General features: G+C 31.4%; 2 protein-coding genes across 2 annotated transcripts; both read right to left on the bottom strand.

Moving 5' to 3' along the window:
• Positions 1-2,915: 2,915 nt before the first annotated feature.
• Positions 2,916-6,098, bottom strand: RPA70B (RPA70-kDa subunit B). Its single transcript, XM_020371694.3, has 12 exons — positions 5,925-6,098; positions 5,676-5,822; positions 5,412-5,588; positions 5,114-5,291; positions 4,744-5,014; positions 4,559-4,661; positions 4,340-4,464; positions 4,176-4,254; positions 3,950-4,094; positions 3,640-3,800; positions 3,439-3,559; positions 2,916-3,355 (listed from the first exon to the last, which is right to left on the bottom strand). The coding sequence occupies exons 1-12, from the start codon at positions 6,053-6,055 to the stop codon at positions 3,161-3,163; spliced, it is 1,833 nt and encodes a 610-aa protein (XP_020227283.1). The 5' UTR covers positions 6,056-6,098; the 3' UTR covers positions 2,916-3,160.
• A 7,532-nt stretch (positions 6,099-13,630) lies between these two features.
• LOC109809153 (homeobox-like protein) lies at positions 13,631-16,110 on the bottom strand. Its single transcript, XM_020372390.3, has 4 exons — positions 16,013-16,110; positions 15,731-15,832; positions 14,453-15,285; positions 13,631-14,075 (listed from the first exon to the last, which is right to left on the bottom strand). The coding sequence occupies exons 3-4, from the start codon at positions 15,226-15,228 to the stop codon at positions 13,919-13,921; spliced, it is 933 nt and encodes a 310-aa protein (XP_020227979.1). The 5' UTR covers positions 15,229-15,285; positions 15,731-15,832; positions 16,013-16,110; the 3' UTR covers positions 13,631-13,918.
• Between the last annotated feature and the right edge of the window lie 1,232 nt (positions 16,111-17,342).

The raw sequence follows: 17,342 nt of genomic DNA, 5'->3' as shown, positions 1-17,342 counted from the left end.
AGAAAACTTATAAAGATGAGAGTCTAGGAAGCTAAAAGATTGAAGCCTTGGTGTGAAAAGCTCAATAACACAGTCGGAATCAAACACATCATCCACTCTCATCCCCAAGAAACTCAAATCCACAAGATGGGGCGCGGAGATTTTGAAGCTTTTAACACTGCCATAGTACTGACAATCATGCAGACACAATCATCTGAGATTAACACAACCCCTGAAAAGATCAAGTGTCTTCTCTGCCCCACACTCGAACCAACAATCAAAAAGGTAGAATCGTTGAAGAGAAACAAAGTCAAACGTTGTGGCCTCGGTGGATATGTCGGCGAGCTTGAGGGTGGTGAGGGATTGACACAAAGAGAGTTGAGGAAGGTTGGCCACGGGGCATTCAGCGGAGATGGTGAGAAGCTGAATGGTGGGTGAGAGGGTGAGATGGTCAATGATGGAATCAACCATATGGCCATCGTCGAGTTCATCGTTGCAGGAGAAGTTGAGAGCGTAGAGGTTGGTGGAAGAGTCTCTGTGGGACATGAAGTGGTGGATGAAAGAGTGGAAGAGGAGAGGGTGGTGGAAGGAGAAAGAGTTGAAGTTGAGGACGGGGAGGGAAGTCCAAAGCTTCTTCCATTGCTTACTCAAAACGCTAGTTTGAACAGCTGAAACTGCGTCCACAAAGGGAAGCACGTGGATGATTTAGTTCGGTAACCTGCTTAGCCTGTCCACCTTCTTCTTCTTTCACTTACTCTTACCAGTTTGTGTAAACTTTGAACTTGAATCCTTCATTTTTTTTCTTCCTAAATAAAATTTAACTATTTCTTTTGCTTTTTTTCTTTCCCTTTCATCTTTGAAATCATTTGCATTCTCTTCTCGTCCAAAAACGTATAAATTTTTCGAAGAGTCTTTAACTCAAAAGAGTCACAAATGAATTTAAGATTTAGGGCTTAGATAAGTCACAAAAGAGTTTAAATCTCAAGATTTAGATGAGTCACAGACTTAAATATAATATTTGTGATGAACCTTTAATAAAACCTAATTATTTCCTTTACTTTCTTTTAGTAATGAATTTTATTGCATTGTCTTCTTATCTTACATAATTTTTGCTTAAAATTCATTTCACTCTTTTTATTTTAAACTAATCTTATATATATCTTAAAATTGACGATATTTAGAATGAATCAAGAGTGAATCAGTATATATTTATTGTAAGATGTAGTTGATGGTGTAGATGAAATAATATATTATTTAATAATAATGTCAAAATTTTAATAAAAACTAAATGATTGTTTTTACCTTTGATTAAAGTCTGGATGGTCAAAATCATGGACAAGTTTCAATGGAAGAGAAACAAGAAAAATCTAGTCTCTAGTTACTCCTTGTTTTCAAAAATGTCACTCTTTGTTCCATATAAAGTGATAGGAATATGCATGTTAATTTTTGTCAAGTGGTTGGATAACAAGATTGCATGTTCTTGACACACCTCATAAAGTAGATCTTAATAGATTCTTCGTGGGACAATTCACTTAATTTGCAAGAGGAGAGGGAACGTCAAATGGACATCTCTACCATGGGGCCTCACCAGCGGAGGAGAAACAAGAAAAATCTAGTTTCTAGTTGTTCCTTATTTTAAAAAAATGTCTTTGTCACTCCATCCGAAATAACATGGAAATGTTTGTTAATTTCTGTTCTAGAGGCTACCGGAGGAGGGGAGAGGGAGCGTTAAGTACTAACCACCTTTTTATCTTACTAATACTTTATTTTTATTGTTACTGGTTGAAAATAACACAGACCAACGTTAAAATATAAAGCACTGGGACGTTGCATGTTTGTGATCTTTTGCTTCAGTTGTGAACTTTGAAGTCTCTCCATATTCAATTTCACTTGAATTCGTTCGTGTTTTGTTTTGCTATAAAACTTAATCATTTCTTTATTTTCTTTTCTTTCACTTTCATCTTTGTATTATAATCTACTTTGTTTTAAATAATTTTTTAAAAAAATGTATTTAATTCTTTCTATCCTTTTAAATTGACGTTATTTATGGTCTTCAAAGAGGAGAAACCTACCAGACTAACTTAATGGAGTTGTATGATTATTCTCTTGCTAACTATTTTGGAGTCGGATGTCCAGCCCTAGTATCAATTGTGGAAGCGGAATCAACAAAATTGGAGTTGATGTACAGTTTGTTTTCAATCCTCATCACCGTAGTTTGGGCAAAGTTTACAAGAGACAAGCTTTAGCAATCAATGGTTTGGAGGTTGCAAATAAAAGTTCAAACATGTGCATAATTTTAGCCATGAAACATGAATCATGTGAAATACAGTTTCCTAACATAATTTTAGCCATGAAACACGGATCATGCCAAACAAGGTCTGGTTAGTGATTGTTCATAAAATCATCTTGCAAGGTGTTGTTGATAGATGAAAAGAAATGAAATGAACCTGGTGGATTGCATTAATCACATTCCATCCAATACTTGTTTGTTTCTTCTCCAATTATCGGAGGCATAAGATCAATTATCGGAGGCATAAGATTAAACCATCCTTTTGTCTTCAAATTCAACTTTTTGATCCCCCTCCCACCTTTTTCACCTCTATCTGCCCTGTGTTTAAATTTTAAACAGGTTAAGTGAAAAATGTTGCTTTAAAAATTAATCTATTCAGTTAAATTGACTAAATTCACTTCTCCGTAATAAAAACATTTAAAGGATCAAATTATTTACAATAATAAATTTATATTTAAATACCTTGTACTATAGATTAAATAAAGAAAATAAACGATTAACATATAATCATAATCGAAAATTTTATCTATTATCAGAAAGTTAAATTTTCCTTTTTAAAATTATACCCAAAATTTCTGGAAGTGTTTAAATAGTGCATCATTATTAACAAATTTCAACTATTATATTATGATCTTGAAAGAAACACTTAACCCAAACATAGGAAGAACGCGATTCATTCATCACAACTCTTCAATATTAAAGAATTTAAGGAATCAAGAATGGCAAATGAAAATTCACCAACATGTGAATCACTAGGAAATTCTGGAGCATATTTCTCTAATTCAGCAAAAAGTATATTATAAACCACCTAGGGAATTAATAATTACAACCAGTAACATAACTCAAATATTTAACCAAAAGATTTCGAAACTGCAAATCAGCGTATCTATCTTATACTCTCATCTTCGATATTTCTTCCAGCATAATCCTTGCCTCAGCAGCGAAGTCAACAGGAACAACTGCCCGAGCTGTTATCCTTTGTCGCTTTTCGTTATTATACTCGTTCTGAGTAACACTAACACGGAAAAGATGTGGAACCCAAGTAGCTTGCTTCAGTTTCAGCTGATAAGGATTATCTTCTCCTTCCTGAAATAAATAACACACTTAATATTAAAATAACATTTTACCATCGTGCTCAAAGAATTTAGCTCACGGGTAACTGATGTTACTTGTGATCTAAGGTCATCTAGCTCCTCAGCAGAGCATCCAACGATCTTCTCAGCTTCCTCATTAAAGACGGAGACAAAAGCTTCACCACTTGCATCCGAAACTTTGGCAACCATTATATACCTAGGGACAAAGTGAAATTTATAAATACTAGTATGATCTAGAAAATTTAAGATTATAAGTTAATCAGTGATAAATGTTACCTTAAACTGCACTGTTCATCGTTTTTCTGGCACCCTTCGCACCAATATCCGGAACCAATGCTTTCAGTAACTTTCTTGTTGCACGTCTTACAGGCACGATACCACATCGCCTGATCAGGCTTTATGAAGCTTATATATCCTCTAATACTGAAAAATGCAGGCTGCCCAAAGCAACACAAGAGACTATAATTTAGAATAATGACTCCAGAGAATCCATTCAAACTTGCAATAATTCCTATAATGTGCACGTTGAATGTTCATATCAAACAACAAGACGGAACCATCTTTGTAGGAAAATTAGCAACTATACCTTGACATCCCCCAATGATGGGTCAGAAGTTATGTGAGAAAGAGAAACACGATCAGAGTACACTGATCTAGATCCATTGTTAGACGTTGGACTTGAACCAGAGCCAACAGAGTCCATTGCAGCATCCTTACCCTCAAGGTCATACCTGTGGCCCAGACAAGCATATAAATATGATTATCATAAAAATCATAACAATGAGACAGTAGCCTAGTGGACATTGACATACCAGGATCTGAGCTTCCTTGCTTCAGGTATGTCCGGATTTATTAGAACCACACTTCTGCTTATAGTCGACAAAGAAACCCCTGAAACATTCAAGAAAGATCAATTTATGATCCCCTCTTGTACCTTTGGCAGGCAATACTTATCAAAGTGTAAACCTCGGCTTACCTTGGAAGTCCCCAACCCTTAGAGATTTGATTGCAACAATTGGAGAATTGTCAGCAATGTCTAGCAACTCTTGTCCTATCTTAGTTGCAAGATCATTCCACAAGGACACAACTACTGTCTTCTTCCTGAAATGTCAAGCATGGATATTTGAGGGTTCGGACAAAATCGAAACAAAGAACAAAAGCTAATCATTTAAAGTCAGAAGCAGCTGTTACTCACGTTTCATCAGCAATAGTAATGTCACGCTTTGGAATACTCTCATTGTCACTCTTCCTACGAATACTCATTGTTGAAGACACATTCTTAACAACTCCAACAACATCTGAGATTATAGCAGATACGATCAATAAAAGAACAGCAAGTGAAAAAACCAGAACGATTAGCGCATGTTCTAAACAACTCACCCACGAGTTCTAACTTGTTGACAAAAGGACCCAGCTGATCAATCTGGACAAAGTTGAATTTCGTTTCTGGAACAAAACTCGCTTCGCCAGCTACCTCTTCCACCTCAGAATTCTCATTTAGAGTCATTTCATACTCGTTTTGCACAGTTTTGAACTGTTTGTTAGCAACTTTCAAAGTCCCCTTTGAAATGTAGTAAACCTTTCCCAGAACAAATTTGTCATAAAACTTCCTCGCAGCATCATTAAACATAGTTGCCTGAATCTGTGTACCCTAGAAAACCAAATCAAACAAGAGGGGAAAAAAATCAAGCCCCGCACCTAACATTGAAGACTACATCCAAATTACAAACAAATAGAAAATAACTCTTACATCCTCGTCCGTCAATTCGACATTGAAGACACAACCTTCCCCTCTAGCATTCCTATAGGTACGCATGTTCCCTTTGCTCGTAACGCTAACCTTTATTGTCCAATTGCCCTGATAAGGGTTCAACGAAACAAGAGGACGCACCCTACGCGTCATGGCCATCCTTGCCGTAGGAGCCGAACTAAAAAATATAAAATGAAAAAATAAGAGACAAATAAAAAGAAATGAAAAAACATTACCTCATAGGAATTAAAAACCCTTAAATTCCAGAAATCAAAGTCACAAAAAAAAAAAAACTCACTTTCCACGTTGCTCGTGTAGAATCTGAACAGCAGATTTCGTCACCACTTCCTGCTTCGGCTTCAGAAGAATCCCAGCAGCACCTTCACTCTTCACTACACCTTCCTCGGATCCCTCACTTTTTATCTCCATTTCAAGCGCGGGAGATACCGTTTCACAGCTCGTGACAATAAGGTATCTACACCACCAACAAAAAAACAAATGTCATAAATCGGCCAAGAAAGCATGTACACAAAGCATTAGGCAGAACGAAACTAGGTCTTACTTCTCTGATTTATTGGGGATATCGTTGACAGTGTAATCAAGAATACGAATAAGCCCTAGGTTTTGAATATTCCCGGAGTGCACCTCGGAGGAAACATTCGAGGGAAGAATCGCCCTGAGCTTCATTTTTCCATCACTAGCATTAAACCTACACATGCGAAAACAAGAAAACGGCGCAGTCAGTTAGAGATCTGAATCGGGGAAAAGAAACCGTAACCGTAACGGAAGGGCAGGGTAGGAGAAAACAAACATGTATCTGTTGCCGCTGGGCTTGAGATCGAGGACTTGAACGACGATCTCGGGGAAAACGGATGAAGAATTGGGGGAAGGGTTTGCGATGAGCGTGGAAACGGCGTCGTGAGTGACTGATTTGGCGGCCATTGGAAGAAAGTGTGTAGGGCAAGCTTTGGAGAATGGAGAGTGAGAGCGCGCTTTTTTAATAGAGGAGGGTGTGGCGGGAATTCGCTTTGAAATGTTGTGTTGTGAGCGGCGTTTTCAATTCTTCGTCTTCGCGCTTCTTTTTCCAAACAGGTGGCGCCAGGGGATTTGCTTTTCCATCCCAAAAATCCAAACAAATCAATATAATAAATTATCAGAAATTGGGTTCCAAAAATATCATAAAACAACTTTAAATGGTATCCATCTATTGTTTTTTAATTAAATATATTACTTTTTAATTTAAATTATCTATAATAATACATAATGGTTAGGTGTTCATATTTTTTTAATTCTCTCAAATATAATTAACCCAATTTTCTTTATAAATATGTTATTGGTATTAAGTGTTTGTCAGTTTCATAATGATTAATCTTTATTTAAAAATTTGGAATTAACTTATTTATTTTGTTAAATTTGTTTTATCCTTTAATTATAAGAATGAGTATAAGAATTTGCTTGCCAATCATGAAATTGCATTTTTAACGGATCTATTTTACAAAATAAAAAGGCCCAAAACAAATTAACTTGCATTTGATCCATTAAATTTGTAGATAAACCGTGTGTGATCAAATCAAAATTAAAAATTACAAAAAATCAATTTATCAAATTCAAGACAACTTTTTTTCCCTTTTTAAGTTATAGATAAATGGGAAAGGAAAAAAATTCAATAATAAATATAAATATATTTGTATACAATATTAAATATTTTAAATTAAAATTAAAATTTTACATATGTTACATTAAAAAAATATCAGTTACACGCGACTTTATCTTTAAAACTCTCTTATTAGTTGTCACATTAATATTATTAAACTTAATATATATATATATCAATCATGTATCATCGTACTCATATTTTTATCTGTTTAATTCATAATTTGTAAAAACACATTATTATCTCTAATTATAGTAATTGAAAGTAATTATAACAAGTATATATTCTAATTAAATTAATCGGTTAAATTATTAAATAATTTTTACTTTATAAAACATGATAATCAATTTATTAAATTTTATAAAATTCTTTTTATAATTTTTATAACTTTATGTTTGTTATCACAATTTTATAATGAATTGTATATTACCTAATAATAATAATTTACAAAATTGAGTTTGCATGATCAAAGTTTGCAAAAATCCAAGTTTTTTCCAAAAAAAATATATATATATATATATATATATATATATATATATATATATATATATATATATTCTAGAGTCTTTTTTACATAAAAATTTTGATTTAAGATGAATAACAACCTCATATAATATTAGAGTCAATTATTAATCTCTTTTAAAACTTTAAGTGAAATTATAAATTATCTATCTTATCTTCAACATAAATTTACATTGAAAAATATGAAATTCAATCTTAAATCCTAACCAGCTCAAGTCCTCTTGTAAATTAAATTAGATCATGTGTACATATTTTATATTGTCAAAATAAAATCATTAGATATGACAAAAAAAAATGTTTTTATCTCAACAATCTTGAAATAAAAATAAATAAATAAAAACTTATTGTATGGTGCGCAATAATAAACAATAAGTCTTAAATTGGATAATGATTTAATAAAAATATAAACTCTTATATATTAAATATGAATTTTTATCTTGTGAAAGTATTTTTAGGGGCTTTCTAGGATTTGTAGAGATTTTTAAAATTTTTATCTAATTTGATTATTATTTATCATAACCATTCTTGAATAGAAATTAATATTTTAAATAAATTATTCAAAAATAAAATAATTTTATGTTACAATATAAATTATTTGCCATAAATCTAAAATATTAGTTATATGTTTTAAAATATCTATTTAATATTATACATATTTTAAATATAATTTATGTATTTAAGTATAATATTTATTTATATTTAATTTATTATAAAATTTAATTATATAATAAATATGCATGTTCATTGCATAGACTAAAGTACTAGTTAATATTTAAATTTACCAAAATAAATCATTTGAAGATTTGGAGATCATTTTTTTTTACCATTATGATCCCTATAAAAATAAGGGGGGAATCTATTAAACAAAGGGCCAAAAAACATAAGAAAAAAAAAGTTGAATTACGTTTTTTATTCTTTTAGAGTTATAATTATAAAATTTCAGTAGTTAAAGTTCTAATTGAACAATTTTAATTCATATCCTAATTATTTTATTTTGGTTCCTGGAATTTTAATTAAACAAATTTAATTTTTTAAGTATCTTAATTATACATTTTAAATTACACACGTGTATATATATATATATATATATATATATATATATATATATATATTGTTAAAATTACTAATATATAGGTAAAAATTAATTTATATAATTGGGATATTTTAGGTATTAAAATTGTTCAATTAAAAATTTAGAAACCAAATTTACAAAACTAAAATACTAAAAAAAACTAAATTTATTCAATTAAAATTTAAAATACTAAAATCATACATCAACTGCTATATTAGAATTGGATCACCTATGAGAATTATTGGTTGGAGAAAGAAAGAGCCTAGAGCTTCAATATGTAATATTGTTACTTTTGAGAGTGGATCACTACATTTTTGTTTTCATTTTATATTCAAGGGTGATTGCCCTTAGAGGTTTGATTTAAGGGATATAAGTAGAGTCGTCTCATTGAGGTTGTCAAGGTAGGTTTCATTGAGCATAAAAGGTATATTACTATATTCTCATATTCACTAGGATGTGTGATCCCTGAGAATTAGTCAAAAAGTGTTCAAAATGGGCTTGTCAAGGTGGGATTTGTAACGATCTATCATGATCCTTATACTATATGGTGCAATTACTAACAACGAAAAAGGCAATTAACTTAGGATTATAGATCTACATATACAAAAATATATAGTATATTGCATACATATAAATATAAACAATTACATGAATATATGCAATATAAATACAATAATTTTGTAAATACAAACTATTCAACCCTAAGTTGTCGATCAAGTAACTTTTACAAAAGTATACAAAACCACCCCCAAAAAGGTAGTCATCAAAAGACATCAAAAGCCTCCACTTAAAACTCCATACATATCACTGCCTTGTTTCTACATCACATGTGATTATCATAGTCAAAAACACATGGAAACAGGCAAGAATAAGTTGGAGTTTAAAGAACAACATGTATACAACATAAAACAACAACTTTAAATACATCGTCGCGTCATCTTTGACACTGACAACACAAGATATCACCGTACAACAACACATATCAACATGACAACTAAAATTCAACACAAGCAACTTATTCTATCACAACATAAAATCAACTCAACATCACAATATTTTCAACACAGCGTGATCATCATAGCAACATAGTATCTACAACACAACAACTACATGCGTCGCCACGCATAACTATGAGATCTCCTACAACACATGGTAAGTAATTTAAGTGATTTGACTATACCAAATCAATAGCACAATGTGATCTTTTTGGACTTGCTAGATCAACAAGTTATATATAGAGTTAATCACCTATACACTGCCAGTGTAAAGTTTTTTTACATTGGCAATCAATTATATATTTTAATTGTGTCATGTCACTATAAACACATTTACTTTTAATAGTGACATGACATAATTAAAAGATATAATTGGTTGCCAGTGTAAAAAAATTTTACACTAGCAGTGTATAAATGATTAACTCTTATATATAAATCTACAACATAACAACTTGATTTATTGGATGTAGACACTTCAATAAGAAAGTTTATTACTGCTTGTTAGAAAATATGGCCTAACCAAAAGGGGGTGAATTGATAACTTAAATTTTGTTGCATAGTTTTATTGGTTTTGAAAACTTTTATAAATTCTTCTGAAGAATTATATTAATATATAATTGTATTTTGGATACTTAGTTTAGATTCAATGTAAGACTAAATTCACTTAAGTCTTTATGGAATGTTTATGTCTCATGACACATAACAACAAGCATATAAATAAAAATGCAAGAGTGTAAAGTCAATAGTAGGTAGATAGAAAAATGCACAACCAATTTATACTAATTAAGCCACATCCACTCGTGACCTATATCCAATCTCCAATCAACACGATTAAGATTTTTCACTAATATTTGATGTCAAAAGTTTTATAATCACAAAATCATATGCAATTAAAGAAACCACTTATTGCACCACAAGAAACATTTACTTGTAGCACTCCACCATGATATTTTCCATTCTTAAGAAACCTACTTAAGAAAAATAATCAATACAAAAGTTAAAGAACAAATTCACCTAATGTACATAACATATTAAAGTATGTGAATCAACTAAGTAATTTATCCTTTCACTTCATGGATATGATGAAGAATTCAATTCTTGAATTATTTCTTAAGGTTACCACAAAAGTTAAAAGAAGAATATTTCTCAGAGAGTGTTTTCAAAAAATATATCACAAATATTAAAGTTTCTTTGTTATGAATATGAAAAATGATATATATATATATATATATATATATATATATATATATAAGTTTTCCGATTGTAATAATTGATTATTTACATGGATAGTCGATTATTTTATTTGTAACATATATGAAAATCAACCAATAACAATTTAATTGATTTTTTTTTTTAGTAATGATCGATTACAACAATAATTTCTCCTTAGGTTACTAAAAAACATAGTAAATAATTGATTATTACTTGAGATAATCGATTATTTTAAGTAAAAACTTAATATCTCAATTTTTCATGCCATTTATTTTCTATAAATCAATTATAACACTTATTTTAATCATCAATCATCATCTAGATAGAGATAAAAGGTCAAGTTACTTACCAAACACAAAACACACAAACAACAAAGCTTCAAACACAGAAAACAAGATACAACTTGCATTTTTTTTTCAAAAGGCTCAAAACACAAAACAAAATACAAGTTACACTCTTATATTTCAAGAGGCTTATTTGTAATCATCAAAATCAACTAAGACCATGTCTTCGTCTTTAACTTGATCAACACCATTGTTAGGGTAAAATAGTTGATATGAGCCTATCATAATATTAGTTAGCTTAACTAAACCTCAGATGAAATTGATTCACCGACTACCTTCCAAATATTATGCCCTTTCGATACTCAGTTAAAAACTAAGTTTTTGACTTCGTACTTTATTCGATTAGTCACTTGTAATTAGTATAATTCGACCTATCCCTTATACCGTGGTTGTTTCATACACATGTGTCTCGACCTTGTCCACACAATACTAATTAAGTCTTAACGGAGTCTTAACACAACTATTAACTTCAAGGGTCAACTTTTCAAAAAGGATTTTTCAACAAACTTAGGCTCTCAGAGCATCACAACAAAATATCCACTCAATGAGATATGCAACTTTTTAAAATCTTTCTTCTAGTCCTAGGTTGGTCATCGCAACTCAACAACACCATGCCTAAATGTTCGAAGTATTCTCAACAATCATTATCTCAACAACACAATAATGTCATGCATATAACAACATTTAACATGACTACACAACTACACAATTTACAACTCGTTTTAACTTTCAACTAACAACTCACAATGAAATCAACACATAAAACAACATCCATACAACTCAGTCATCCTTATGTTGTCAAAACACAACTCAAACAACAAACAATTCAACAATTCATCATATAATTCAACAACTTTTCTTCAACAACCATCACCCATCGCTACACACACAACATCTGACGTCATCCAGGTAGGAAACTCTCAACCTCACCCATGTCCGATGCTACACAACTTGCGCTTGGTGTGGCTTTGGTAGAGGCCCCTAAGACCTTGCGTCTGACATGGTAAAGTACAACATTTGACCTCATTTTAAGCAAAGAGTATTTGCTTGATTCACGTTTGACATTGTCGTATTGGCGACCGATGTCTTCCAGACAAAGAGCTACCACTCGGCCACAATAGGAGCTACTTAACTTTGGGTCCGATGTCACTAAGTTAGAAACCTCCCAAAGTTCTCATACTCAACACCATTTGAACCATGCCCTATGCTATGTCAACTCAAGACGAGTTTCTCTCCTCACGCCTAGCGTCACCAATGCTACGTTTGACGTGATCAAGACATATAAATTCAAGTTAGAACGACGCCCGACGCCATGAAGGTGCACCCAACGCGATATTAGAATTATGCATATGCAGAATCCAATTTTAACCAAAAACCTGCAATGCAACAAGAATCTAGCACATGCAACATGGAACGATGATTCTACTATACATGCAACCAAAATCCAGCTAAAAAACCAACACCTAACAACAATACATAGTAAATCATCATATTTTTTCTCATGAACCTCAAACATCAACCTTCACGTAACTTTTCACCATTTCAATCAACTCAACCATAGTAGTGCAAACTCCAAATAATGTTCAACACCATAATCATCCAACAAATCCAACGTACAAGAAAGAAAACATAAGTTCAATTTTCTTTACCTCAAAATCGTAGCTAATTGAGAAAGAAGAAGAGAACTCTTAATTCCACAACTCACTCAATTGATATTGACACTACTGATCTGAATCCAACAATAATACAACACTAGTAAGGATTGGGAAAGAAAAAGATGAAGATTTAGAGCTGAAGGAAACTCATAAACTAAAGCACCTCTCTCTAAAATCTTATCTTTAGACTTTTAGGAAAAAAAAGTTTGAGACTGTGTTTAAAATAGAAACCTTTATGTATTATTTCTCTTGGGGTCAAATTGGTCTTCTATCTAGAAAATCTTCCAACACTATTGGAATTACTAAGGGATCCTCGAATCTTAAAGTTTTTCAATACTAAATAACAATCCAATTTAATAACATAAAATGACTTAAAATAATTATAATATTTCCCAACTTATAGTAATATAGGGTTTTTTTGGTGTAAAAAGTTTGTTGCTATGGAATACATTGACTTGGTTGAAATCTCAAGGCATAGTTGAAATCTCAAGCACAAATTGAACGTAGGTCACAAATTGTGGTGGAATGGTATAAATTTTGGTGGACTATTTTTTATTCCTAAACTCTTGACATAGTTGAAATATCAAGCACAACTTGAGGGCCGAATGTAGGTGACAAAATTGTGGCTGGAATAGTATAATTTTCGGTGCATGATTACTTTATATGCTTATACTTTAAATTATTTATTGGGCTAGGGCTTGGAATCTCTTTTTCTTCATCTCTTTATGGTTATTGATTTTTTGCGATTAATTTTAGACTTTATAATTAGGTTCCGCCTTGTATTTCAATTGTCACAATCTTGCAAACTAGTAAAATAAAAAGTAATGATACACGTATAATAATTTATATAAACAATTTTTACAATATTATATTTGTGTGTCTATCTTTCTATCACATAATTTATTGTATTTTAATTTTTTTTCTTCTCTTTGTTGTACAATTTTTTATACAATTCGTTGTACTTGTATCATTTCATTAGAGTAAATAAGAGTCATTTCAGCTGGTTGTCAATATATTTTGTGAAATTCAAATCTAGATGCACGCTACATGGGAGAAGACAAGCTTGCAATGGAATACCAGGAGTTTACCTCTGTTATTTCTTTGTTAACCTGTTAATGGTATTGGTATCAAACTAAGAACCTATTATACAAAGTCAATCAGAAATTTTACCTCCGATTTCCCCAACTAGGATGTACCGAGTAAACATGACAAATAAAAGTAGAATTAAAACTAACTGACTAGAGCTATTCTGCTACGCAGATGATGCATGATACTATCTTAACAAGACAACAGAAATAGTTAATGTTTGTGCCAAAAGACAAGAGACTCTGCTGTGATTATCTAATGTGTCCTAATTACAGAACGGACAGCACGAAAAACAAAGCCATTTGTTTGATTTTGGGGCCTGATCAGCTGTATTTGGTGTTTCATTTTCCTCTGACGGCTTCTGTTGATTTTCCTTCTCTCCAGCAACATTGGATGAAGCTCTTTTATCTCGACTTTTCGACCTTCACATTAATTCAAAGGAGAAAAAAAGTCATTATTTATTATCAAAAAGCACGCGTAACTCATGAATCATCCTTTTACTAATAGTTTTATTCTAAGTAGTAACTCAACTACGAGAAATTATTGGATAATGATGATGTCTTGTGAAACACAATTGAATTTTAATATAGACAAAACAGATTTAGTATTATGGGTGTTGTCTGGGTCATTGTTCAATCATAATTAAAATTCACTTTGATAATACAACACATATTCTCGGAATGAAACTCTAATTCTGATAAAAGAACAGCTCTTAACAACTAAGATATTGCATACGTATTTATCTAAATTACTTGTCAAGTGGAGATTGATAAGAAAGTAGTTAGTGATCAAAGCTTACGATTGAAATGCATAGGACTTGGCACTCCCGTCTGACTGGCGATGAGAATTGGAAGCAACATTCTCTGTGGTTTGACTACTTTCCATTATAACCTCTCTCATTGTCTCAGCAGCTTTTGCTTCAGTAGCTTTGGAACTTTCTTCGTGTAGTAACTGGTGTTCAGCAGTTCTTTGGCTGATATCATTGAACTTGTTCACCTTGGCAGGTGGCTGTTCTGGAGTTGGCGAGGCAATGGGCTGATCATACATGTACACCTCACCAGGCTTATCCAACTCACCGGATTTGAAACCAACCAATTCATTTGAGAAGCTCGTGTTTCCCATATAGATGCTGAACAGTGATTCGTTAGAGGCAGTGCTCCATTCCACTGGGGAGTTTATGTTGCTCTTGGAGAAAACATGGGATGGAAAAGTGTACTGAGGAGAGGTACCTGCGGATTCACCTGGACGCTCCATCACCTGCACTGGAGGGTTTTGTGTTTCTGATGATCCTTGGTTTGGCTTAGAGCTTATTCGAACATCATCATCTTCATTAGTCTCCCATGAAGGGGTCTTGCCGTCAGTTTTTGTTGGCTCATGGAATGGACTTCCTGGTGATGGTTCATTTGCAAATGGAGTAGTATCATTGTTCTTGCATTCATTACTTGGGTTGTTGGGTGCATCATTAGGTACTTGGAAAGGGTCTTGTGATGATGATGATGCTGGTGGTGGTGAAGGATGACTTGGGATTCCGTGTCCTTGTTCACCTATATTTTTGTTATCACCTCCAGTTTCCATCAGCGAGCAACGCCAAATGATTCAAGGTCCAGGTTTTGTAATGGAAAATTTATTGAGCTGCAAAACCACAATCTAAATGAAAATTCACATCTTAAAATATCATAATCAACAAGTGTTTTTCTATTCAAACACCCAACGTGCACAAATTTCAAAATTCAATGTCAATGCATAATGATTTTCACTTCTTCAATTTGTGCATCTCTCGTTAATTTCCCATAACCTTGTCCATGAAACACGACAAATCAACGTCCAATTTGGGCTATATATAAAATTAACATCCTAATTAAGTGAAAGAAATAACAAGATCAAGATCATGATATATGTAACAAAGGGAAAATCTCCAATTGAAATTCAGTGGACATGACATATGATATGATGGTAAAGCAAATTAACAAACCCCATTTTCAATTTTTCATGCTGAGAGTAAAATTACCAAAGAAATTAAATACAATATTCCAAAAAAAATTGAATTGAAAAAGTGTTGAGAAAATCAGAACATTACAAGAAAAGCCAATGTATCGGAAAGATCTAACCAAAGAGACTGCTGATCATGCCCCTGCTGAAATCAACTAAGATGTGGCCAAGAAATCAGCAGTCCCATTCCCTGAAAGGTTTAACAAAGTATGTCAAGAAAATTGGGAGAATATGTTACATTGAAGAACATGACAGATGGGGAGAGAAATTGATGAATTGGAACAAGAGAAAAAAAAAGGTTAAATAAAACATATGGTGTTGCACTAGTTTAGGGGGGTTATTATGCCAACTATTATCTTTGTCATCTTACTCTGTACCATGCATGACGTGGCTTCCATATCATACTCGAAAGCCCGGGTCATAAAAGTGAAATCTAGCTAGCACTTGTCCAGTTTTCAAAATGTACGTTCAGGCTTCTCCTTCTCATCATAAACATCATCATTTTCCGCGTTTGGTTTTATACCGAAACATTATCATTAATGGTTTATTAGTATCCAAATAATAAATACATCACTTAAAAATCAATTTTAATCAAAACTAACATTTTAGCAAAAAAACAAACAATATTATGTTTAACATATTAATCAGATTTAAAATTTGTATAAATAGATTTTTTTTATCATATAAATTATATTTTAGATTTATAATAAATAATTTATATTATAGTATACTATTATTTTATTTATTAATAATTTATTTTTAAAATATTAAAATTTAATTCATAAATAAATATGATAAATAAAAATTAAATTATATATGAGGTCAAAAAAAAATTCTAAAATTTTTTTCGTCGAAGATAAAGATTCTTGTTTAATATATAGGAACTGAAATTCATAATTATAATAAATAAATAAAAAATTAGATAAGAAATTAAAAAGTTCTAAAAACTTTTTCGATAAAAAAAAATCTTAAAAACACTTTAATACAAGATAGAAATTTATGTTTAGTATATATGAGTTAACTATTATTTCGAGTTCTCTATTATAAGAAAAAAAAATACATATATTATTTTTATTATTTTAAATATAAATAAATTTCAATTATTTTTATTTTATTTAATGATAATCCCCCTAAAATACTCATCCTTGACTGCATGGCTTTTTAGATATATTACCTTTTTCTTTTCTTTCTACATTATAACCATTACAATTGAGGGAGAATGTTACAAAAATATAATATTTAATGCATATAATTAATTTTCTTAATATGTGTAAAATGAATTTTTTTCTTCTTATAATAAATAATAGAGGAATAAATGTTTTGTTTAAGGGTACTTATAACTATTAGAACGCTAGTTAAGGAGTCAACATTTAGAAAAAATTTATTATAAACTAAAATAAAGTTACGTAGAAGAATGTGCAATACACTTTTTGATGAAAATTTTATATTTTTAATTTCTTAATTGATGCATAAAATAAAGGGAACTAATTAACATTTTCTTAGTTTACATTGTTAACCAAAAGTGATTAATAAAAGTAGATTGATATGTGTCTTTTAGTCAAAAGTGAAGTTTGATCCCCCACTTAAGTATATAGTGGAGATTGGTAGTATCACTCATTAGCTATATTTCATTTTGTTTTTGTCATTTTTTTCATATAAAATGTTATTTAGATTTGCTTAAATTGCTATTTATTTTGAAT

The sequence above is a fragment of the Cajanus cajan genome, chromosome 5, assembly GCF_000230855.2.
Source record: "Cajanus cajan strain Asha chromosome 5, NIPB_CcT2T_4, whole genome shotgun sequence".
In the NCBI taxonomy this organism is placed as follows: Eukaryota; Viridiplantae; Streptophyta; class Magnoliopsida; order Fabales; family Fabaceae; genus Cajanus; species Cajanus cajan.
Note: the sequence above shows the minus strand (reverse complement) of the source record. Positions and strands in the feature narration are given on the sequence as shown.